Source organism: Ipomoea triloba, chromosome 9 (genome assembly GCF_003576645.1).
Source record: "Ipomoea triloba cultivar NCNSP0323 chromosome 9, ASM357664v1".
Lineage (NCBI taxonomy): Eukaryota > Viridiplantae > Streptophyta > Magnoliopsida > Solanales > Convolvulaceae > Ipomoea > Ipomoea triloba.
This window is the reverse complement of record NC_044924.1, coordinates 30,802,154-30,827,450: the sequence shown is the minus strand read 5'-3', so window position 1 is coordinate 30,827,450 and position 25,297 is coordinate 30,802,154. Positions and strand designations below refer to the sequence as shown.

The window sequence follows — 25,297 nt, the reverse complement described above, 5'->3', positions numbered from 1 at the left end:
TTCAAACCGACTTTCAGGACCTTCTCTAATTTTCTACCCATTCATATCCCATAAAAAAAAATAAATAAAAAATAAAAAATTCTACCCATTCAATAGCCAAACACGGGTTGTAGGTCCAATTTTATCTCTTCAAATCAATTTTCATTGGCGCAGGACAAACGCGTTTGCCTAAAAAGTTGAAAAATACGGAGTACTAAGTTCTGAATAATAATTCAAGAGTTAATTTCAAATTTAGTGATCTAGCTATAACAAATTTTTGTCAAATACCTTGTGGTCTAGTGGCACACGGTGTCCTAGTTTACATTTCCACATGAATAATGAGAGTGGAGACAACTGTTGACTCACTTCAGTAGGTTGAGAAAGTAGCTATGACCAAAGTCAGTAGTACTAAAAAAAAAAAAAACAAATTATAACTAATTTTTAATTTTAGTTTTTTAAACTTTTAATGTTACCAAATTTAATAAATTACCAAGAATAACTAATTTTTAATTTTAGTTTTTTAAACTTTTTTTTTTGAGGAAAAGTTTTTTAAACATTTAATGTTACCAAATTTAATAAATTACCAAGAAGATTGATTTCATTGTTGGTGAATGGAAATGAAATTACTGAGAATATTGCTTCCGTTGTGGGCAAAATTGTGTAACAATGTGATACTTTCTTCCAAACTTCCACGGAAAGCAAAATATCACCCCTCACTTAGAAAACATTTTTCTCAAAACTAAGGAAACATTTGTGAAAAAAGTTTTCCATGAACTAAACGATCCCCAAATTTAAAGAAAACTTTTTCCTTGAAAAACTTCTTCCATCCAACCAAACATGCTAAGTATTAAATCTTTTTCAATCTTAAGGGTCCGTTTGGAAACCTGAAAAATGATTAATCGGCGCCTAGGAGCTAGGCAGCACCCGGCCGCGTCGAGGAAGACCGGAATCGGTCTCATCTGCGGCCGGCCGCCTAGCCGTCCGTATAACCAACAAAAAAAAATCGACATCGCCTTAATCTGGTCGCCGTCACTCGCCGAAGAACGAAGTCACCAACAGCGTCGCCTACAAAAGACCAGCCATCGCCGTCGCCTACCACCAAGAACGGAGCCATGCAACCTAGAAATTTTCGTCATCCCTCTGTTCGATCTTGAACCTCTGCCTCTCTCCTCGACCAACAACGGCGGCGATGGGACGAGCTCCGGAGTCCTTGAACCTTTACCCAACATCATTTGCCATTACTCTCTTCCAGTTGAAATCCCTTCAAATACATAGGGTGAAGCCTTCTAATTGAAATCCCTTCAGTTGAATTTGCGATTAGGTTAAGCATATGAATCCTTTAGCGTTAAATGGTTTTAGGGATTTTGACTAACAAGTTGGGTATGTTGAAAGAACAAGCGGGAAGTAAAATGAAATGACTCCCTTACCCTTATAGTCGTCGAAGCTTTGGTGCCAAAAGTCGCCGGAGGACCATTTTAGATTTAAAAAAAAAAAATTAATTGTTGGGATTTAATGAGTCAAGTTAAAACGACTAGGAGTCGGACTATGCCAAAATGGTAAAATCAACATAGTTGAGGGGCAATTTTGGTAATTTCCTCTTTCCTCACACCAAAACTCCATGACAATACTTTCAGCTTCAATAGCAAGAGTTTGAATAATCTCCATTGCAAATTTGACTTGGCCAGCTTTTCTCTCAAGATCAACGTACAACCACTTCTTGCGAAGCTCAACTCCCACCCACACTACATTTGCTGCATTTTTTATGCCATTCAAGTAATGCTTCTCATCTATGGCATCTATAAAGCGTACATGCATAGTGGAGGCCTTCGTTTACACTACTTACCAACCAACTATATGTCTCTATTCGAAGTGTCCAACAATTTCATTTACACTACTTACCAACCAACTATATGTCTCTATTCGAAGTGTCCAACAATTAAAAAATTCATTAAATAATAGACTTAAAACTTGGTTAGTATTAAATTCTCTCACCCCGTTAAAGGAGAAACTTTGATTGAGAAGATCGAAGAGTTTCTTTGGCTGCTTCATCTTACCCTTCTCAATATGTACATCCACCGAATTAACAATGTTTCTCAAGAACGTTGTTTGGAATTTTTCTTTTTCTTCTCCTTCAAGTAGTATACGATAACAACTATGATCTATCATCTCTGGTGAGCCCCTAAGGACTATGCATTTTTCTAAATGATATGTGATAATAAATACAAGTGGAAGCATGGTGTAATAAAAAACAACAAAACTAAACTTGCACCACATGACAACCACGGTGAAGTCTAATGCAGAGTGTCAAGATCGAAGCTTTTATGTTGTGGAGAAATTTTCTAACCCTGCCTCTATTAATCCTCACAGGTATTGACATACTTGAAACTTACATTATAATTAACTATATATACATTATTCCACGCCAATCTAACTCAGCTGTTGATATATAATAGAAACACACATACATACATACAAAGCAATTCTACATTTGAAAGTAACATCTAAGTATGAAATTAAAGCACACATGAGCATTATACATACAAATCAAGACTGAATTTGAACAACTACACCCACAGTGGAGGGTGTTTCATTGATTGTTGTAGAAGTTGAAACTATTGGATCTGGTCTCTCCATCCACCGGCGCCACTCATCAATGTACAATGGTTTATTAGGAGCAAGACTTGAAAGCTTTTGCTTCTCGAAATGCTTCAGAATATCTTCAGTTTCTTCGAGAATAATAGCTGCATCACGAACACTTTTCTCCCTCTCCTCAATGGCATTGCATCTGCACTTGGTGGCTATCATATATGGCAAATTGATAAGACAAGCTGCCAATATATCTGCAATCATGCATGTTAGCTTTTGAAAAATCTCTTCAGATTGGTATTCAGCATTTTCGTACCATAGCAGAATGGTCCGGCTAATTCTGTACATTGAATTAGCTGCTAAAACATTTGCAGGCCAATGAAGAGGATTTTCTACTATAATTATGTTTTCTGTAGACTCAAACTTCGTGACAATCCTTTCAGCAACATCAGCAAGAACTTGAATAATCTCTTTGACAGAATTCCCAGTTTTTCCCTCAAGATCCATGTCTAGCCACTTATTATTAAGCACAACTCCATCCCACACAACATCTGCTGCATTTTTAATGCTTTTCAACCCACATTTCTCATCCAAAACATCTATCAGGCTTGCATAGCGGAGACCTTCACCAACACACTTAACCAACAAATGAACATGCTGACTTGCAATGTTTGGAAGTACAATGGCAATGCTTGTGAGTGTTACTACTGGAAGCGTCCAACAGTTAGGAGGTTCACTAGACAGTACACATGGAACTTGTTTGCTATCAAATTCTACTACCCCACTAAAAGAGAAACTTCGATTGAGAAGATTATTAAACAAGTTCTGTGGGCGATAACCAATACTTTGAAACTCTCAATCTCAGCTCTTCAACTGAGTGTTGTTGTTCCCCTTCTACTTCTATCTGTGAAGCTAGCTTCTGATACTTCAAATCTGCGCACTTCCTAATTGCTGGAACTGCTAAAGCCGTAGACACAATTATCATGAACATGCAGAACAGTAAAACAATAGAGAAAATGATCCCCGGAAACAGTGAATAATCAAGTACACCAGTACCTAGTTGGATGCATAAATCTACAATGACAGTGATTACCAGTATGCCCAAAGAAGTGACATTGATTAGAATATCTTTGTCAGTCATGGAACCCAGTTGGCTGAAAAAATGACCCATGGCCATAGTTAAGATAGCAGTGGTAGTGATTTTGACGAGGTTGTCATTGGGAGACCACATGAGAGATGTGAGATCTCCTGTGAGCTTTGTAGCCACACCCAATACCATCACCCAAGTTGTACTTAGAGCAAAGCGGTTGCATGAGAAGTCCAAGAATGGGTGCAATCGCGTCTCACGGAGCAGTGCAGAGAAGTCAGAGACCATTGCATAGGAGCAGGCCAGGGAAGCAGCTCCTATGTAATAGCCTATGATTGGCACCGGCGAAAGTTTCGTCTCTTGAATTCTTTTAACAAACACCGAAATTCGTCGCTCATTTTGATTGAAAGGGCACTCACAACTTCTCGCTTTCAGTAGTTAATCGAGCTAGAATATCATCTATTCAGTTCTGTGCTTGCTTATATTGGGAGACAGAAAGCAAAAGGGCAGCTAGTGGGAAATTTTCAAGTGGTTTGAAAGGTGAAAATTCAGTGAAATTCTTCAGCTACTCTTTAGTAGTAAACAAATAAGATAATTAACTTTAAAAACAAATTAAAAGTGTGACCATTAAGTCAAATTGTCAATATAACGCTTCTAAAAATATAATTGGATGACATAAAGTCATTAATTTGAGTTATGGGAAAGCTTGCCCGGTGTTATCTTAATGTAGGTTTTGGGTGAAACTTGTATTCTGACCTTAGCCGGTAAGGATCACAAGACAATAAATTAATCTAGATTATTTATAATTTACCAATTTAAAACAAAAATGTCAATACACCACTCCCATAACGAGTCAAAATGACATAAAAGTCTGCCTCTATCACTATGAAATTAGTGCTAAGTGACTCATTATTGTATTAAAATAGTTAAGGCAGCCCTCATGGGGTTCATGATAATGACTGCTAATTAAATTAAAATAACAATCATATACAAATTTAAAGTTCTAATCCACAAATAATTTTTTGATATTCAAGTGATCCCAACTTCGTTGGAGATAAATAGTGAGTCGTGCAATCAGTACACCGATCAGACCTCAATCTTTATGTGGGCAGAAGGGATCCAATCCACATCTTCCATCATCCTAAGTCTTTTTCCTATTCATGTTTTCAGTAGGATTCGAAGCCCCACACTACCACCTTCAATCATGATATCAATTCAGGCAACAAATCACTATGCTAAGTCCTGAGAAGCACCACAAATAATTATTTAGCCCACCAAGTGATGGATATATTCCATATGGATCCAAGCTACGGAGCGAACCGACCCAGGACAAGGCAAACCAACTAGAGGGAGGAAAGTCAACCTGGAAGAGGTTGGCCCGGGGTGGTCCCGCCCGAGGCCAAGGAGTTGGGTCGGCCACTAGTCAACGTGACACGGTAAGTCGGGTACTAACTGCCAGTCCCAAATGTACAAACTAAAATTATTGGGGTCACACTTGAATTGTGTGAGACCGTCTCACAGATCCTTATTCGCGAGACAGGTCGGGTCGTGTCGAAACAACATGTAAATGTAGGTCATACTTATATGTGCAAATGTCATACTTATATGTTCAAATATAATACTAACCCGGAATACAATTTTTGTTATTTATAAGAAAAAAAGTATTATTTTTTCCATAATAAGTAATGTTGACAAGTGTCCATTACTTATAAGGGAAAATATAATACTTTTGAGAAAAAATGTAATACTTTTAAATTGAAATGTAAAAGTATTGTAGTTTCCCTTAAAAATATTACATTTACCCTTATAAGTAACAAAAATTGTATTCCTGATTAGTATTATATTTGTGCCTGATTAGTATACATTTGTGCATATAAGTATGACATGCATTTGTACGTATAAGTATTACATTTTCATCTTGATGCGACCCGACCCGTCTCGTCTCACGGTGAGACGGTCTCACACAAGTTTTTGCCAAATTATTGTAGACTTGAAGAGTAGGAAAGATACAAGTACTCAAACTCAACAAGCAAAATAAAAAACAATTATAACTCACAGTTACAATTGAACTGAAGTTTCATTAATACTTGAAGGTTCAAACCCTCACCATGAAAAAACCAAGAAAGTTCCATGAAAAAACTCAAATAATACTTAGCGCAGCTAAAAAATTGAAGGTTTGGAAGCACACCATGAAGGAACCAAGAAACCTCCATGAAAACTACGGTCAGACCAAATCAATAAGGAATTAAGGATAACAACTTAATATATGAAATAGTCTCCATCACAAGAAATTTCGTAACGTTTTTCAAAAAAAAAAAAAAGAAAGAAATTTCGTCACTAGAAGTCTTTATAGTCTCCATACTCCAATATTTTATTAGCACTAGAATACAAATATTAGGTGTATACTCTCCAATACTAATAATTAATAATCGGAAGAATACAATTCTCAAGTTGTTAGATTCAAACTGCAAATTTGACCACAGCATCCGATACTATATTATGATACTATTAATTAGAATATAATATGTACCCAAAAAACACAAAATAAATAAATAATGCGCGCGTGTATATATATATATAATCCTAATCATATGAGAGAAACTTCTCTCAGGTGAGAACGTGTGGACAAACTTAAACCAATGTTCTACAAGATCTTATGGATGAGAAATAAAAAATCAGCAGGGTCATTTTCATAAATATTACAAAGTTTGTTTATTTTGAACTGTTAGATTTGACAGATCAATGGTTTGAATTTGTCCACAGGTTCGCACCTGGGACATCGTTCTCACCTGATTAGGGACACTATATATATATAAGGGTTCAGGTATGGGTATAACTTCCCGTGGGGTTGTGTGGTTACGCACCTTAATCATTAAAATGGTGCACCTTAAGTATACAAACCACGCACCTTAAGTATACAAACCACGCACCTTAAGCACACAAACAATAAGCACCTTAAGAACACAAACCACGCACCTTAAGTTTTTAAATGGTGCAACTTAAGTACACAAACCACGCATCGTAAGCATTACAATGACGCACCTTAAGTACACAAACCACGTACTTTAAGCACATTGTTGTGGGCACGAGAATCAACAATTGTATGTACACAAAAGTAATGATTCAGTTTCCAAATTGATAATTGAGAGGTAGTTGAGATGGCTACTTGGGATCATTTACTAGTACTCGGGGGCTTGGAATCCCTTGGGAATGTACACATAGGTGATAGTTTTTCTAACCATGGATTTCTGATATGAGTATTTATTCTCCTTGTATATATGCAAAATTTGACTTGAAATATTCTCCACATATATTTTTTTGAAAAATGCTTGAGAAAAGCAATATTATTATACAAAGTATACGTACATATGATTTTGAAAAAGAGAATATGTGATTTTGAAAATATAAAATCGAAGCCTATATTTTACGGGGCGAAGTGATGCTTACTTAACTTATGCTAATTTTTGTCTACACTCTGTTTTTATATTTAATGATTTTTACAGGTGAACATGGATGAGAATTTGAGATGAACTCTAGTTTAAGAATAAACAGCCTAGAAGATTTGACATTATTGAGGAAATTTACAGTTGTATATTTATTTCCATTTAATTGTAATAAGTTAGACTTAAGTTATTATTTGGTGACGTAAATTAGCCTTAGCGTTTGGGTATATGAGAAATACCTGAGTGTGGCGGTAACCTTTCATTTTCTTTTGGTTAGTTTATGCTTCCGCTATGATTGTAGTAAATTTTCAATTAAGAAAGAGAAAATATTATTTAAGAAAAATTTGGTTATGAAAATGGGGGTGTTACATTAATGCCACAATATATAATATATATTGTATGAAAAAAGTCTTACAATCTCCCACTTGGTGCAAGTACTAGCAGAACTCTCATCATCAAAGAACAAAACACATGAATCATAGCGAAATGTCCTCTATTCGAAAGAGTAATATCTTGTATGCATCACATGCATTTTTAATTCCCCAGCTTAAGTCTTTTATAAATGATCTTTAGTGGAATCTTTAGTGGAGCATCTTAATGATCTTTTTCTAAATAATCACTCTCATTGATTAAAATATTCTTCACCGAAATTAATAATATACACACTCATAATTGATTTGACCAACAAAATAATTAATGAAAATATAATTCTCCACCATTAGTTGGGTATACTAAATAATCAATTTTTAGTCTCAATTATGGGCTAACTAAAGGAATAACTAATGAGTATACATAACTCCCAACCATGAAAATTATATTATAATTACCTATGCATTATTTGAAACGATGAATCTTACCTAATAAAACCACACAACCAAATCAAGTCTAAATTTGAAGTAACATGTAATTAAGAAAACACACATACATAAGCATCAATTACACATATGACATGTATATATAAATCAAGCCTGCATTTGAAGAATCACTTAGCTTGTTCATTAGACTCTACAGAGGATGCTCCATTGCTTGTTGTAGAAGATGAAACTGTTGTTGCTTGTTGCTCAATCCATTCACATCATGCATCAATGCATAATGGTTGACTAGGACCAATGTTTGAAAGTTTACGCTCTTCAAACAATTTTAGAATATCTTCTGTTTCCCCAAAAATTATAGCTGCATCTCGTACACTTTGTAGTCTTTCCTCAATTGCACTGCTTATGCACTTAGTATATATCATATGCGGCAAATTTTTTAAGACAAGCAGCAAATATATTATTCTATCATTCAACATGCTAGCAACCAAGTGATTTATGATTATACCATCATCCAATCAAGCAATGTATATAATTATTCCATCATCCAAATCAATACCCATTCAAATAGAGGTAATCCATATTGACATCCTAAATTATGATTATTCCATCATGACATCATCCAATCAAGCAGTGTATATCCTAGCAACCAAGTGATTTATGATTATTAATTCCATCATCCAATCAAGCACTGTATATCCTAGCAACCAAGTGATAATTTATGATTATTCCATCATCCAATCAATCCATATTGCTTTGTATATAGGTATATTATAGTGATGTGATAATACTCTATTTCATCTCAAGAATTAAACCTTAGCTTTAAACTGATCGAGATTAATGATTTTTTAAAAAATTGAAGTAATCGAAGTGTTGAACTAAAGTTTGGCTCGTGATACATAAAAAGAAAGAAACATGTAGTATAATGATATAATGTGCAATCCTCATGATCTAGTCAATATTCAATTAAGTGACCCTTGATGAATTTATGAATATTGAAAAAATTAAAGGTGTCTTCAATCTATAGAATTGAAGATATCACATGTGCTAAGTGGGAGAATATTAAAATATTTATTTTATTATAATGTGACCCATTTATAAATGTTATAATTATTCACTATTTTCCTTTCATTTAATTTATTATTAGTATTTTTTATTGCCATTAATTATCATTTTGAGGTTTTTGATAGGTTCCAAAATGTTTATGTTTTCACCTTGCATTTAACTTTATTTTCCTTTTCATTTGTTATAATTTTGCACAAAATGTTCTCATTTGATTCTTTTGTGTGTTTAGGCCCAATTCTTAGTGAGTTAGATGAATTGAATGATTTTTGGAGCATTTCGGATGCATGTAGAGTCAATGAGAAGTTATGAAGATGAAGAAAACACCTCTTAGAGAGCCAAATTGTAGTGTTTTTTATGATTTTGGTCATTTGGACAAACAAAGGCAAAATTGGAGCAAAAGAGCAAGAACTTGAATTTCTCGCGCAATTCATCTACTGCTCGTTTTTTTGGCCATATCTCTGCGTAGGAATGTCCAAATCAAGTGATTTTTATATAATTGGAAAACTAACTCGAAGGGCTACAACTTTCATGAAGACCTCAAAGCCTAATTCTGAAGTTAAAAGGGACAAACTCAGCCTACAAATTGAAGTTCCGTTGTAGATAGTTTCTGGACGCGTCGAGAATCACCCTCGACGCGTCGAGCCTCCCAGATCTATGAATTTGCAGCCCGTCTCTACTCCTATTTAACTTTGTTTTCACTCATTTTTCCATGGTTCCGACCCATCTTAGAACCCTAGCTATTTTTTACTCTTTCTTTTCATATTTTATGGTCTGTTTGGTTGGATGTAGTTTGGGGGGAATTGCAATTCAGTGAATTCCCAAATTACAGTGTTTGGTTGGAGGGAATTGAATTCTGCGGAATTGCAATATAAGTCCCTCCAAATGATGAATTGCAATTCATGGGATACCCCTCATGAATTGCAATTCGGTGGAGAGGAGGTGCAATTTGTTGGTGTAAAGACAATTTTGCCCCTCCTCCCATACCCTTTGTTTTTTTTTTTTTAAATTGAAAGAATTATTATTATTATTATTATTATTATTATTTTGAAAGAATTATTATTATTATTATTATTATTATTATTATTATTTGAATGAATTATTATTATTATTATACTTATTCTTATTATTATTTTTATTATTATTATTATTATTATTATTATTATTATTATTATTATTATTACTACATCTACCACAACATAAGGGCATTTTAGTCATTTTGCCACTTCTTACCTTTCAATTCCCTGTACTCCTATTTCTGCATACCAAACACTGTAATTTCAATTCCTACTTTTATTTAGGTTATTAAACATTTTGGAAGCTTGGATTGTAGCATTTTCTTCTATTCTTTATTTCATTTCTTGCAATTTACTTTCTTGTGTTTGTTATGAAAGTCCTTGTTGATTATGAATCTTGTGTGATATTTTCATTAGGTATTTGATGGATGATTTTGAATTGGTTAAGGAAAGTTGAGACATGACTTTGATGTTGTTGATTGACATGTTTATTTGAGTCCCGATTAGGGAGTGACAACCTCTCCAAAGGGGAGTGTGTAATGTTAAGAACACCAAGTGTTTGATGAAATGCCTCTTAGACATTCTTGAGTCATGGAAATGTCCTTGAATGTTGTGTGGGATGACCTTGGGAAAGGCTTTCCTGCATTTTCTTCTATTCTTTATTTCATTTCTTGCAATTTACTTTCTTGTGTTTGTTATGAAAGTCCTTGTTGATTATGAATCTTGTGTGATATTTTCATTAGGTATTTGATGGATGATTTTTGAATTGGTTAAGGAAAGTTGAGACATGACTTTGATGTTGTTGATTGACATGTTTATTTGAGTCCCGATTAGGGAGTGACAACCTCTCCAAAGGGGAGTGTGTAATGTTAAGAACACCAAGTGTTTGATGAAATGCCTCTTAGACATTCTTGAGTCATGGAAATGTCCTTGAATGTTGTGTGGGATGACCTTGGGAAAGGCTTTCCTTTTTTTTGAATACTACTAACTCCATTACAATGTCCTTGAATGTTGTGTGGGATGACCTTGGGAAAGGCTTTCCTTTTTTTTGAATACTACTAACTCCATTACAATGGAGTATCTGTTCATAACTACTTTCTCAACCAATTGAAGCACAAGAGTCAGCATTGCCTCCACTGAGGCTCGAACCCACCACCTCCCGTATAACGGGAAGGGTTTGATGCCACTAGACTACAAGATCCTTGGCATCTATCATCTTTTGGTCCCCAATTTGGTTTCACTATCTTGACCTACCTTTAGTTCTTATCTACCTCACCTTTCTTATTATTTGTTTTCATTATAGTGTGTTGTTTGATATTGTGTTTGTATCCAAATCAACACTTCGGTTTGGCTAGATTTCCATGAGGAACATTAGTATCTTATGCTTGGAACACTAAAGCTCTACTCCTATCGCCAATCCTTGTGAGAACGATATCCGGTGTAAGGATACCCTCCTATACATCCACTCACCCAAACGACTACTTCATCAGTTTTGATAAAAACACACTTTTATCAAAGTTTGAAGTCACCAATTCACTATGGGACTAGGATGTGATTATACAAATGGAGGCATTGATGTACTGAGAGAGGATGATGATGTACTTAAAAGGTATCTAACAAAAGCACAACCCAACACTACAGCATATAATATTCCTTACATTATAAATTGATCTTAAATGAAAATTATATTATAATCAACTATACATTATCCGACACGACGAATCATACATAATAAAACCACAAACAAATCAAGTCTAAATTTGAAGTAACATATACTTAAGAAAGCACACATACATAAGAATCAATTACACATATGACATGTATAAATCAAGCATGCATTTGAAGAACCACATGTTCATTGGACTCTACATAGGATGCTCCATTGCATGTTGCAGAAGATGAAATTGTTGTTGCTTGTTGCTCAATCCATCCACGCCATTCATCAATGCATAATGGTTGACTAGGACCAGTGCTTGAAAGTTTACGCTCTCCAAACAATTTTAGAATATCTTCTGTTTCCCCGAAAATTATAGCTGCATCTCGAACACTTTCTAGTCTTTCCTCAATTGCACTGCTTATGCACTTAGTATATATCATATGCGGCAAATTTGTAAGACATATGCACTTAGTATATATCATATGCGGCAAATTTGTAAGACAAGCAGCCAATATGTTTGCAATCATGCAAATTAACTTCCTAAACAACTCTTCAGCTTGGCACTCACCATCTTCATAGTATAGCAGAAACTCTTCAGCTTGGCACTCACCATCTTCATAGTATAGCAGAATGGTTCGAGTAATTCTGTACATTGAATTTGCAGCTAAAACATTCGCAGGCCAATATAGTGGATTTTCCACTATCATTATGTTCTCCTTAGAGCTAAACTCCATAACAATCCTTTCAGATACATCATTAAGATCTTGAATAATATCCTTAACAGAACTTATTTCTCCAGTTTTTCTTTTAAGATCCATGTCTAACCACTTCCTATGAAGCTCAACTCCCACCCACACAACATCTGCTGCATTTTTAATACTTTTCAACCCACATTTTCTATCCAAGACATCTATGAGGCTTGCATAGCGGAGGCCTTCATTAGCACTGCTTACCAACCAATCAACATGTCGACTTGCGATGTTTGGAATTGCAATGGCGATGCTTGTTAGTGTCACCACCGGAAGTGTCCAACAATTAGGAGGTTCACCAGACAACAGACTTGGAACTCGATTGCTATCAAAGTTTACCACGCCAGCAAAGGAGAAACTTTCACTGTCGAGAAGATTAAATAGGTGTTTTGGTTGTTGCTTCTTACCCATCTCAACAAGTTTATCCAACCTATTAATAATCCCTCTCAATAATTTTTTTGGGAATTGTTTTTCTCCTTCAAGTAGTATTACAAAGCAATTGAGGCGATCTACCTCTGAAACTTCCTTTTTGCGTAACAATTTGCCTAAATAATGATTAATTAATTTGCCTAAAGCATTAATTAAAAGTACTAATGGAAGCACCAAGTAAAAAGAGATAACACTAGAAAACTTACACAACATTATATTCACAATCTGAATTAGTATGCAAAAAGTCAAAATCAAAGATTTTATGTTGTGAATAAGTTTTTTCAGTGTGTTTCTCTTAAACTTTATAGGTATTGGTCGCTGCCTCCACTCAACCAATTTTTCAGTCCAGTAAGACTCAATTGTAACTTCTTCTCTACTGATTCTGATCCCATTGTTCTCATACTTGTAACTAACCACACTAATCATGAAGATTATAGCTATGACCATAGTTGGTAACGTGGCATAACATTGTGAAAGTAAAATGAAGCTGACCGACCACTTATATTCAGATTCCTTTGGTCCACACTCCGAGTAAAAATCGGTCCTCACCCCATTAATAAATGATACGAGTGAAATACATGCAGAAAATAGGCAGATGATATTGGTATAAACGAAGGTGACCAACCTTTTCATCAGAAGCTGGGGGCTACCAGATGCTGCCATCACCCAATACTTTGTAATGCTCAATCTCAGCTCTTCAACGCTATAATGTTGTTGCCCAGCTTCCATCTGCCTCTCATCTGAAGCTGCTAGCTTCTGATACTTTGATTCTGCGCGTTTCTTAATTGCTGGAACTGCTAGACCCGTACACACAATTGTTATCCACGTGCAGAACAACAAAGCAATTTGGAAGAGGATTACCAATGAAAGGGAACCAAACACACGGAAACTTAGTTGGAGGCATAAATCGACAATCACGGTGATCACCAATATGCTCAAAGCGGTGAGGTTGGTTAGAATATCTGCGTTATTCATAGAGCCCAGATGGGTGAAAAAATTACTCATCGCCACAGTTAAGAAAACTGTGTTCATAATTTTGGCCTGGTTATCTAGGTAAGACAACTTGGGAGTTGTGAGATCAGTTGCGAGCTTGGTAGCCACAGCTAATAGTGTCAACCAAGTTGCATTGAGAGGGAAGAAATTGCCGGAGAAACGGACATTAAAGTTGGGAAAGGAGTTAATGAAAGTGAAACATGAGTTTAAGAACATTGCAATGGAACAGAGCAGAGAGGCAGCTGCTATATAAACGCCTATAATTGGCATCGGAGAATCTTCACCCCGGTAACATTCCGGTGGCGGTGGGTAGTAAGGCTTGTAACTCATTTCGATTAAACTAAGTTTTCAATTCCGGGCTGTATGGTAGTTTAAGTACAATAGATGGAATATGAATATATGAATATATATAGGCCAGTGCATTGGCTTATTTTCGACCAACATTCATTCATATATACACGTGGCTTATTTTCCACGGAGAGGCCGGATTGCCGGCTTCTCCTCAAAGGAGAAGCCGGCATTCCGGCAATCAGTTTATTTTAGTTTAAAATTGTTTTTTAATTATTTTTTAAAAATTAAATTTTACATGTTATTACATTGAGTTTACTGCACAATAAGCTAATTAGCTATCCCTATTGTGCATTGATGAGTGGCGCCAGTGGGTGGAGAGACAAGATCCAATAGTTTCAGTTTTTGCAACAATCAATGAAATACCCTCCAACGGTTGACCCTACCGAGAGAAACACACATATAAATCAATTCTACATTTGAAAGTATCATCTAAGTATGAAAGCACACATGAGTATTACACATATAAATCAAGACTGAATTTGAACAACTACACCCTCAGTGGACTCTACAGCGGAGGGTGTTTCATTAATTGCTGCAGAAGTTGAAACTGTTAGCTAGATCTTGTCTCTCCATCCACTGCTGTCACTCCTCAATGCACAATGGTTTATTGGGAGTAAGACTTGAAAGCTTATGCTCGGCGAAATGTTTCAGAATATCTTCAGTTTCTTCAAGAATGATAGTTGCAGCACGAACACTTTTCTCTCTCCTCAATGGCATAGCATTTGCACTTGGTAGCTATCATATGTGGCAAATTGATAAGACAAGCTGCCAATATATTTGCAATCATGCATCTTAACTTTTGAAAAGGCCAGTTTTTTTATTTGCGGGCCCTATGATAGTAACTAAGTGAGGCGCTATTAAAGTATAAATAAACTATGAATTGAAAAAAAATTGCAAAGAGAAAAATGTAAAAAATCTAATTTTGGACCAATATAATCACAAATACATATACTAACTATTAGGCCAAGGCTGAACTAGAGGGGCCCCAAAATTTTGGGGCCTTGTGCGGTTGCACATCTTGCACGCCCTAAAATTTGACCCTGCTTTTGAAAACATCTCTTCAGCTTGGTATTCACGAATTTCGTACCATAACAGAACGGTTTAGCTAATTCTGTACATTGAATTAGCTGTTAAAACATTATTTGCAAGCCAATGAAGAGGATTTTCTACTATAATTATGTTTTTTGTGGACTCGAACTTCATGACAATCCTTTCAGCAACATTAGCAAGAACTTAATAATCTCTTTAACAAAATTTTCAGTTTTTCCTTCAAGATCCATGTCCAGCCACTTATTGTTAAGCACAACTCCATCCCACTTGTACTGTGTACACAACATCTGCTGCATTTTTAATGCTTTTCAACCCACATTTCTAATCCAAGTTAAAACATCTATAAGGCTTGCATAGTGGAGACCTTCACCAACACACTTAATTAACCAACAAATGAGCATCCTGACTTGGAATATATGTTTGGAAGTGCAATGGCAATGCTTGTTAGTATTACTACTAGAAGCGTCCAACAGTTATGAGGTTCACTAAAGAGTAAACATGGACCTTAATTGCTATCAAATTTTACTACCCTACTAAATGAGAAACTTCTATTGGGAAGATTAAACAGGTCTTGCGGCCTATTCTTCTTACCCATCTCAACATGTTTATCCGCCCTAAAAGGAATTGTTCTCAATAATTTGTTTACACCCTTATTCTAAAACAATAATGGAAGCATGGAGTAAAAAGAGATAACATACCAATATTTACACCACATGACAATCACAATCTGAAGTCTTATGCAGAAAATCAAGATCAAACCTTTTATTTTGTTGAGAAATGGGACAAACCGATTCCTTGTAATCAAATTCCTGCCAACGTAGAAAAGTTGGTGATAATTAATATCGCCTGTATTTTTTTAATTCGATCTAATCCGTCCATTTTTTTAAGATGTAAAGATGAGATTGATTAATTTTTAATTTTCTCTTTAAGGACTTGTTCTCTATCAAATGAGAACAAGTTCTTAGAAAAAAAAAAAAAAACTAAGAATCAATCTCAGTCTTACATCTAAAAGAAATTGCACGGATCAGACCAAATATTTTTTTAAAAAAAATATGGTGGCATTTTTGTAATTATTACTCACTTTACGATGCAATCTAGAATAATAAACACTACAAGAAAAATGCGCATAAATAACACTAAAAAGATAACAGTTTTTGACAAAAGTGTTGTCTTTTGTATAAAAGACAATAGTTTTGGACAAAACCGTTGTCTTTGACGCAACACTTTTATTAAAGACAACGGTTTTTACCGAACCGTTGTCTTTAGTGTATTGTCTTTGTGCATTTTGTCCAATGACAACACCGCAAAGACAACGATTTTTAAAAACCGTTGTCTATGTGCATTTTTTTAAATAAAAGACAACGGTTTTATGTAATCGTTGTCATTGGTGTGTTGTCTTTAAGTACACTTGAATACACAACACTACAAAGACAACGGTTTTTAAAACCGTTGTCTTTGCGCGTTTATTTTTTTTTAAAATGGACAACAGTTTTATTTAACCGTTGTCATTTGTGTGTTGTCTTTAAGCACACTTTAATAGACAACACTTCAAAGACAACAGTTTTTTAAAACCGTTGTCTATGTGCATCCCATTTTTTAATTAGACAACAGTTTTATGTAACTGTTGTCGTTGGTGTGTTGTGTTTAAGTGCACTTGAATACACGACACTACAAAGACAACGATTTTTTAAAACTGTTGTCTTTGCACGTTTATTTTTTTAAAAAAATACAACGATTTTATTTAACCGTTGTCGTTATGTGTGTTGTCTTTAAGCACACTTTAATAGACACCACTTCAAAGACAACGGTTTATTAAAGCCGTTGTCTTTGTGCACCATTTTGTTTATTTAGACAACGGTTTCATTTAACCGTTGTCATTTGTGTGTTGTCTTTAAACACACTTGAATAGATGACACTTCAAAGACAACGGTTTATTAAAAACGTTGTCTTTGTGCACCCGTGTTTTATTTAGACAACGGTTTTATTTAACTACTATATTGTATTAACGGGTTTGACCAGCGAATTTTATTAACGTTTTGTAAAATAATATTTGGTAAAATTAGTTGTTTAGGTTAGCGATTAACATGTAAAATGACCTAGATAGGTATACAACAGCAACAACAACAACAACAACAACAACAACAACAACAATAATAATAATAATAATAATAATAATAATAATAATAATAATAATAATAATAAAAAAACGTAGTGTAATAGGTTGACCCACTATATTTATTATGCTTATTTTTAAAAAAATCACAATTAAAAATCAAAATACATTTGTATTTAACGACATTTAGACTATTTTATTGATAGATGACCAAAAATAGTCATCATGTCACAATCATACTAGGACTAAAAGTGAATGCTCTCTTAAAAAAAAACTAAAAGTGAACTATCGTCAATAAATCTAGGATCAAAAATAGAATTAACTCTAATAATAGTATTTATATAAATAAAAATCAAAATCAAAATTAAAACAAAAACAAAATGAAAAAAAAAAAAAAGAAGGAAGGAAGCAATGACACTAAATAAACAATGGTTTTTAACCATTAACCGTTGTTTTTTTTAGAATAGACAACGGTTAAAAATTGTTGTCTTTGCGTGGGACTTACAACAACACCGACTTTAACAACACTTAATAATAGACAATGGTTAAAACCCGTTGTCTTTTCTAGAAAAGACAACGGTTTTGGACTTACAACAACACCGGCTTCAACAACACTTAATAGACAACGGTTAAAAACCGTTGTTTATGTACAGGACTTTCAACAACACCGGCTTCAACAACACTCAATAGACAACGGCTTTTAACCGTTGTCTTTTCTCAAAAACCGTTGTCTTTGCGCGGGACTTACAACAACACCGGCTTCAACAACAGAAATTTTACCTCATAGACAACGGTTAAAAACCGTTGCCTATGAGCATTTTTCTTGTAGTGAAAATCTACCCTTCTCAGAATTTTTTAGGAATGCTCATTTAATTAGTATTAACACATTGCACATTTATTATTAAAAATTACACGTGCAAAAATGGGAAAATGCATTGCATTTAGGGTTTAGATTTTATAGTTTATGACTGAGTTTTTTGTTTTATTTCGTTTAGGAGGTCACTACTGCTTAGGGTTTAACATTTACGATTTAGATTTAAAATTTTTAAAATTTTGTTAACATTTGATAATTATAAACTATTTAATACTTTAATAGTCAATATACTAAAATATTAAATATTAACCTAAAATACAAATAGAATTGTAAATTTTATAAAGATTTAAATAATCAAAATACAATTTCACAAAGTCACAACCCACTAAGTATCAATATTAAAGAAGATGATTTTGATATTTTTTTTAAAAAACATTTTTTGGGTTTGCGATTGATAAATATCAAAATGTTTATGTTTTCACCTTGCATTTAAGCTTATTTTTATTGTCATTTGTTATAATTTTGCCCAAAATGTTTTAATTTGATTCATTTGTGTGTTTAGCCCCAATTATTGGTGATTTAGATGAATTGAATGATTTTTGGAGCATTTAGGATACATGTAGAGTCAATGAGAAGCTATAAAGATGGTGTTTTTAATGGTCTTGGTCATTTGGACAAACAAAGGCAAAATTGGAACAAAAGAGCAAGAAGTTGAAATTCTCACGCAATTCGTCCACAGTGGACTACAACTTTGATGAAGACCACAAACGCTAACTCAAAGGATTCAGGGGTGAAAAATAACCTAGAAGACGAACAATGCGTGTAAAGTGTACACTGCCTGCTGGTCACGGGTCTGGCCACACCCGTGCCCACTGGGCAATGTGCCTTCGTTTTCTGGCCATGGGTGCAGCCACACCCGTGGCCAACCTTCCTTGCTTGTATTTAACCCCGTTTTCAGCCATTTCAACTCAGTTCTGACCCATTTTAGAACCCTAGCTTCTCTCTTTCATTTTCTTTGATATTTTTAGGTTAGATTAGGCTTATATTTAGGTTCCTAATAAACATTTTGGAAGCTTGGATTAAAGCATTTAAACTTTGATTTAAAAGATTTCATATCCATTTTCAGTAGATAAGTTCTTATTCTCTTTATTTCATTCCTAGCAATTTACTTTCTTGTTTAATTGCTTTGATCTTTATCTTGTGTTTGTTATGGAATTCCTTGTTGATTATGAATCTAGTGTTATTTTTATTATGCTTATGTGTAATTAGTTTTCCTTGGAGGGAGGTAGGGATGTAGGCTAGGTATTTGATGGTTGATTTTGAATTGGTTAAGGAAATTTGAGGCATGACTTTGATGTTGTTCATTGACATGATTATCTGAGTCCCGATTAAGGAGTGACAACCTAGTCTAAGTTCAAGGAGTTGATCAACCATGCTTCACCTTTGAGAAAAGGGGAGTGCATGATGTTAAAAACACAAGTGTTTGATGAAATGCCTCTTAGACATTCTTGAGTCATGAGAATGTCCTTGAATGTTCTAGGAGTGTGGGATGACCTTGAGAAAGGCTACCCTATTGTTATATGACATCTATCATCTTTTGATCCCCAATTTGGTTTCTCTATCTAGACCTACCTTTAGTTCCTATCTACCTCCATTTTCATATCACTTGTTTTCATTATAATGTGTTGTTTGATATTATGTTTGTATCCAAATCAACCCTTCGGTTTGGCTAGATTTCCATGAGGAACTAGCATTAGTATTTGGTTTTAAAAAAAAACATTAGTATCTTATGCTTGGAACGCTAAAGCTCTACTCCTATCGCCAATCTTTGTGAGAATGATTTCCGGTGTAATGATACCTTCTTACACATCCACTCACCCAAAAAGACTAGATATTTCATCAGCGACAGATTTGAAAGATTTAGGATTTTTTTTTTTTTGCTAAAAATGACGTCATTTTGAGAGAAATAATATATTAAAAAAAACAGAACAATAGCTAATCGTTGACCGCCTAGTCCGTCGCGACTAAGTCGGTGCCTAGGTCACCTAAGGAGCGCCAAGTCTACCCTGGCGGGCGCTTAGGTAGCCGACCACATAAATCACCGATTTTGGTGATTTTCTAGGTCAGATTGTTGCAACAATGCTAGCTAAGACTGAGTCATGGAAGTTACAAAAGTTTTTAGAATTTTAAACACAACACTTTACATACATTTATTCTGTTATACACTCTAAGTCATATTTTGTATTCAATATTTTCATACTTATTTTACAAGTCTTAGAGCTAATCTTTAAAGTGTTTCGTATAGGCTGCAAGTACACAGTGCCCCACAAGTAGAGGTTGTTTGGGAAGTTGTGTGGAATCATTTGTCTGATGATGCACAATTTAATATTCGACAACAATCCCTAATTCTAGATATTATATTTATTGTACAATTTGAATTTTTTTTGCAAAAAATATTGAAATTCCTTATTCTATCAACTAACTAATACATATAATTATTTTACTTAACAGATTTGATTTTGGATGAAAGGCAAAAAAAAGAATTATGCACTTTTAGAAATAGAGAAACTCCTAACCACTATGGATAGAAGTTTGAAAGACTTTCCATCAATGCCGTATCCAGATGTTTAAAATGTAGGTTTAACAAGAAACAGATTGCTACAGGAGGAATTATCATATGATCGTGATGCCCTTAAGGAAGAAAATGAAGTTTTGGTTAGTCAACTAACAGAAGAGCAGCGGATAATATATGATGAGGTAATTTCAGATGTACAAAATAATGCTGGAGGTTTATTCTTTATATATGGATATGGTGGAACATGTAAAACGTTCTTGTGGAGAGAACTTTCTTCTGCATTAAGGTCAAGCGGTGATATTGTGCTAAATGTAGCGTCAAGTGGGGTTACATCTCTTCTTTTACCAGGAGGATGAACTGCGCATTCTCGGTTTGCCATACCGATATCAATTAACAAAGATTCCACTTGCAACATCAACCAAGGTAGTGGTTTGGCAGATTTGATTGTGCAAACTAAGTTGATAATATGGGATGAAGCTCCAATGATGCATAAATTTTGCTTTGAAGCTCTTGATAGAACAATGAGGGATTTGTTGCGTTTCAAAAATCTTAATAGTTATGATATAACCTTTGGAGGTAAAACGGTGGTGTTTGGTGGAGATTTTAGACAAATTTTGCTAGTAATACCAAAGGGCACGAGGCAAGATATTGTTGGTGCAAGTATAAATTCTTCCTATCTTTGGAGGAGCTGTAAAGTTTTTAGGTTAACCAAAAATCTACGACTTAGGGGCTTACAATCAAACAGTGAAGTGCAAGAGATTGAAGAATATTTGCAAAGTGGATTGCTAATATTGGGGATGGAGAAATTGGTAATTCAAGTGAAGGTGATTGGGACATTACTATTCCGGATCAATTATTAGTAAAATATAATGATGATCCTATTGGTACAATTGTTGATTTCTATATACTAAATTTATATTCCGAGTCTAAAAATACACAATTTATATTCTGAATATTCACAATTTTTATATACTGAATGTTCACAATTTACATACTGGATATTCACAATTTACATATTCAATGTTCACAATTTAATTTACATACTGAGTTGTGAACATTTACTATATAAATTGTGTATTTTTATTGGGATCCGTGGCCTAACTGTCAGCATTAAGCATTTGGGCTTTATTTATTAGGCGATATAAATTGCACCTATATAGTGTAATTAAGCCAGATAATTTTTTTTGTATCAGTTCATAACTACTTTCTCAACCAACCCACCACCTCCCGTATAACGGGAAGGGTTTGATGTCACTGGACTACAAATATAATTAGAAGCACACATAAGCATTAATTACATTGGAACAATCACAAGCTCATCATTGGACTCAACAACAGAGGAGGTTCCACTGTTTGTCGTAGAAGTTGAAGTTGTTGGATCTTGAGTCTCACTCTCCATCCATCTAAGCCATTCATCAATGCATAATGGCTGACTTGGACCAATGCCTAAAAGTTGCCGCTCTTCAAATAACTTCAGAATATCTTCAGTTTCTCCGAAAAGGATAGCTGCATTACAAATACTTTTGAACCTTTCCTCAAGCGCATTGTTTATCCACTTCGTAGCTATCAGGTGCGGCAAATTTATAAGACAAGCTACCAATATGTTTGCAATCATGCAAATTAATTTCCTAAACAACTCTTCAGCTTGGTACTCACCATTCCCATAGTATAACAGAATTGTTCGACTGATTCTGTACATTGAATTAGCAGCTAAAACATTTGCTGGCCAGTAGAGAGGATTGTTCACAAAGTTTTGGCTTCCTGTTGAACTAAACTCTTTGACAATCCTTTCAGCTTCATCAGCAAGACGTTGAATAACCTCCCTAGTAGAATGAACTTCCCTAATTGTATCCCCAAGATCCACGTCCAACCACTTCTTATGAAGCTTAACTCCCATCCACGCAACACTTGCAGCACTTTTAATGCATTTCTGCACATGCTTCTCGTCCAGCACATCTATATAGCTTGCATATTGGAGGCCTTCATCAACACTTCTTATCAGCTCATCAACATGTTGATTTGCAATGTTTGGAAGTGCAACGGCTATGGTTGTGAGTGTCATCACTGGAAGTGTCCAACAGTTAGGAGGTTCTTCTGATAATAGACTTGAAACTTGGCTGCTATCAAATTGTATTGCACATTTATAAAAGAAACTTTGTTTGAGAAGATTGAGTAGATTAAGTGGTTGTTGATTCTTTCCCCCCTCAATATGATTACACAACCTACCAACAATTTTCCTCAATAATGATTTTGGCAATTGTTTTTCTCCTTCAAGAAGTATCACAAAGTGGCTGAGATCTATCTCTTCTCTCATTTGGTCATTTGAAACTTCATGCGCAGGTGACAATTGTTTCAATAAAAAATTAACTAAAAATATTAATGGAAGCCCAACGTAGAAATAAACAATACCACAAAACTTAATAAATATGACAACTAGAGTCTGAAGTAACATGCAGAAAGTGAAGATCAAACTTTTTGTATCTTGGAGAAGCTTTGTGACCAGGTTGTCTCTTAGAATTCTCATACGTATTGAACTTTGTCTCCATTCTACTAGATTTTCAGTCCAATAGGGCTCAACTGTGAATTCTTTTCTGGAGATTTTGATCCCATTGTCCTCAAACTTATAACTCATGAGAGTAGTCAATAAGATTGTATCTACGATGACAGGCCCCATAGTGACACAAAATTGAAAAGATATAATAAATAGGACGGACCACTTATAATCAGATTGCTTATTATGACAAATAGTTTTCCAGTAGAAATGGGTACTAGTAGTATTCCTTCTAGTTAATCCTTGAAAGAGAACAAGTGAAGAACACAGGGAGATGATATTCATAAAAACGAAAGAGGCCAACCTTGTGATCAGAAATTGAGGGTTACCAGATACTGCCATCACCCAACACTTTGTAATGCTCAATCTCAGCTCTTCAACTCTAACAAGTGACTGTTGTCCCCCCGCTGCTGCTTCCATCTGTTTCACTAGTGTCTGATACTTTGATTCCACGCGTTTCTTAATTGCTGGAAGTGCTAGAGCTGAACACACAATTGCTATGAACATGCCGAACAACAAAACAAGAGAGAAGATGATTTCTGGGAATAATGAGAAATCAAGTACACCGGTTCCAAGTTGGATACATAAATCCACAAGGACGGTGAATACCAATATGCTCAAAGCCGTGAGATTGGTTTGCATATCCGTGCCATTCATAGAGCCCAGTGAGGTGAGAAATTGACCCATGGCCACAGTTAAGAAAACCGTGCTACTGATTTTTGTCAGGTTATCTAGGGGAGACCACATGGGAGATGTGAGGTCGCCAGTGAGCTTGGTAGCCACAGTTAAAAGTGTCAGCCAAGTTGCATTCAGACCGAAAAACTTGACTGGTGATGAGAAGGGGTAACTTGAAAACGTAAAAAATGAGTTAAAGATCATTGCAGAGTAACAGAGCAGAGAAGCGGCTGCTACGTAAAGCCCAATAAATGGCATAGGGGTAATGTTCTTCTCCACCATTCTTCTAACATACACTGTACAGTTTGGGTTACTGTACGTGGACGACATGTTTATAGGAGGGGGATTATTCGTTTTGATTAAACTAAACTTACAACTTCCTTCTGCGCTTCTATACGAATTGAAGCTATATACACATATTGGCAGACAAACAATGGATTGGATTGGCGATTTGCGTATTTTCCACGGACAACTTTCCTAATTTTCTACCAACTATTTTATTAGCAACATAACAAATAGATGACTCATCGATGACAATCATAATAATTATTATATTATAATTATAATTTAGATAAATCAACCTAGCTTATTTAATTGATTGACTTAAGAAGGCTAATATGCCACCTCATTGATAGTAGAACTGGGACATTATGATTGCTGAGTCAACAGACTAATTAACTTGACTACGATGCTCCTAATTTTTTTACACTTTGTATGATATATGAAATAACATAAAATGTTTTATATCTAAATCTATAAAAAAGACTATTACAAACATTTTTTTTTTACAACAAACGGAGATCTAGCTTATTACTGAAAAGAGGGTAAGAATGGAACAATGCAAACCGGAGTGATAAGGTCCCAAGAGTTAGAGTCAGATTAAGTCCTAGCTTCCATCCCTAGCTAATATGTAGGTAATCTGATTCACTGACCTACTTATATATATAAATGCAAGTAATGGATCGGAATCAAAACTCATCATAAGATTGGTACATGCTTGAATAATGAAACTTAGGTAAGTTCTATTTGAAGTGGGGTTCTTCAGTTCATTAACAGTACTCTGGCAATCTGTTTCCAGCTTTAAGCTTATGATGTTTCGACTTTTGAGTCAGGAGATGGCTTCTTTGCATCCTATAACCTCTGCCAAGGCTAAAGATTGAGGGCAGTTGATCATACAGTTAATAGCAGCAACAAAGAGACCTTGACTATTATAAACATGATTAGTCTTGATGGTTAAAAAAATTTATGGTCAAATCAAATTGATAAGAATCACAATTTAATATATCAAATAGTCTCCATCCGAAGAAAGTTCGTAACTAAAAGCATACGCTAGTCACCAGGCCAGTCACCATTCT

At 34.9% G+C, this 25,297-nt stretch overlaps 2 protein-coding genes across 2 annotated transcripts; both read right to left on the bottom strand.

Annotated features, from left to right (window-relative positions):
• Positions 1 to 11,812: 11,812 nt before the first annotated feature.
• LOC116029914 lies at positions 11,813 to 14,143 on the bottom strand. The gene has a single exon (XM_031271959.1). The coding sequence runs from the start codon at positions 14,141 to 14,143 to the stop codon at positions 11,813 to 11,815; it is 2,331 nt and encodes a 776-aa protein (XP_031127819.1).
• A 7,867-nt stretch (positions 14,144 to 22,010) lies between these two features.
• Positions 22,011 to 24,224, bottom strand: LOC116029913. The gene has a single exon (XM_031271958.1). The coding sequence runs from the start codon at positions 24,222 to 24,224 to the stop codon at positions 22,011 to 22,013; it is 2,214 nt and encodes a 737-aa protein (XP_031127818.1).
• Between the last annotated feature and the right edge of the window lie 1,073 nt (positions 24,225 to 25,297).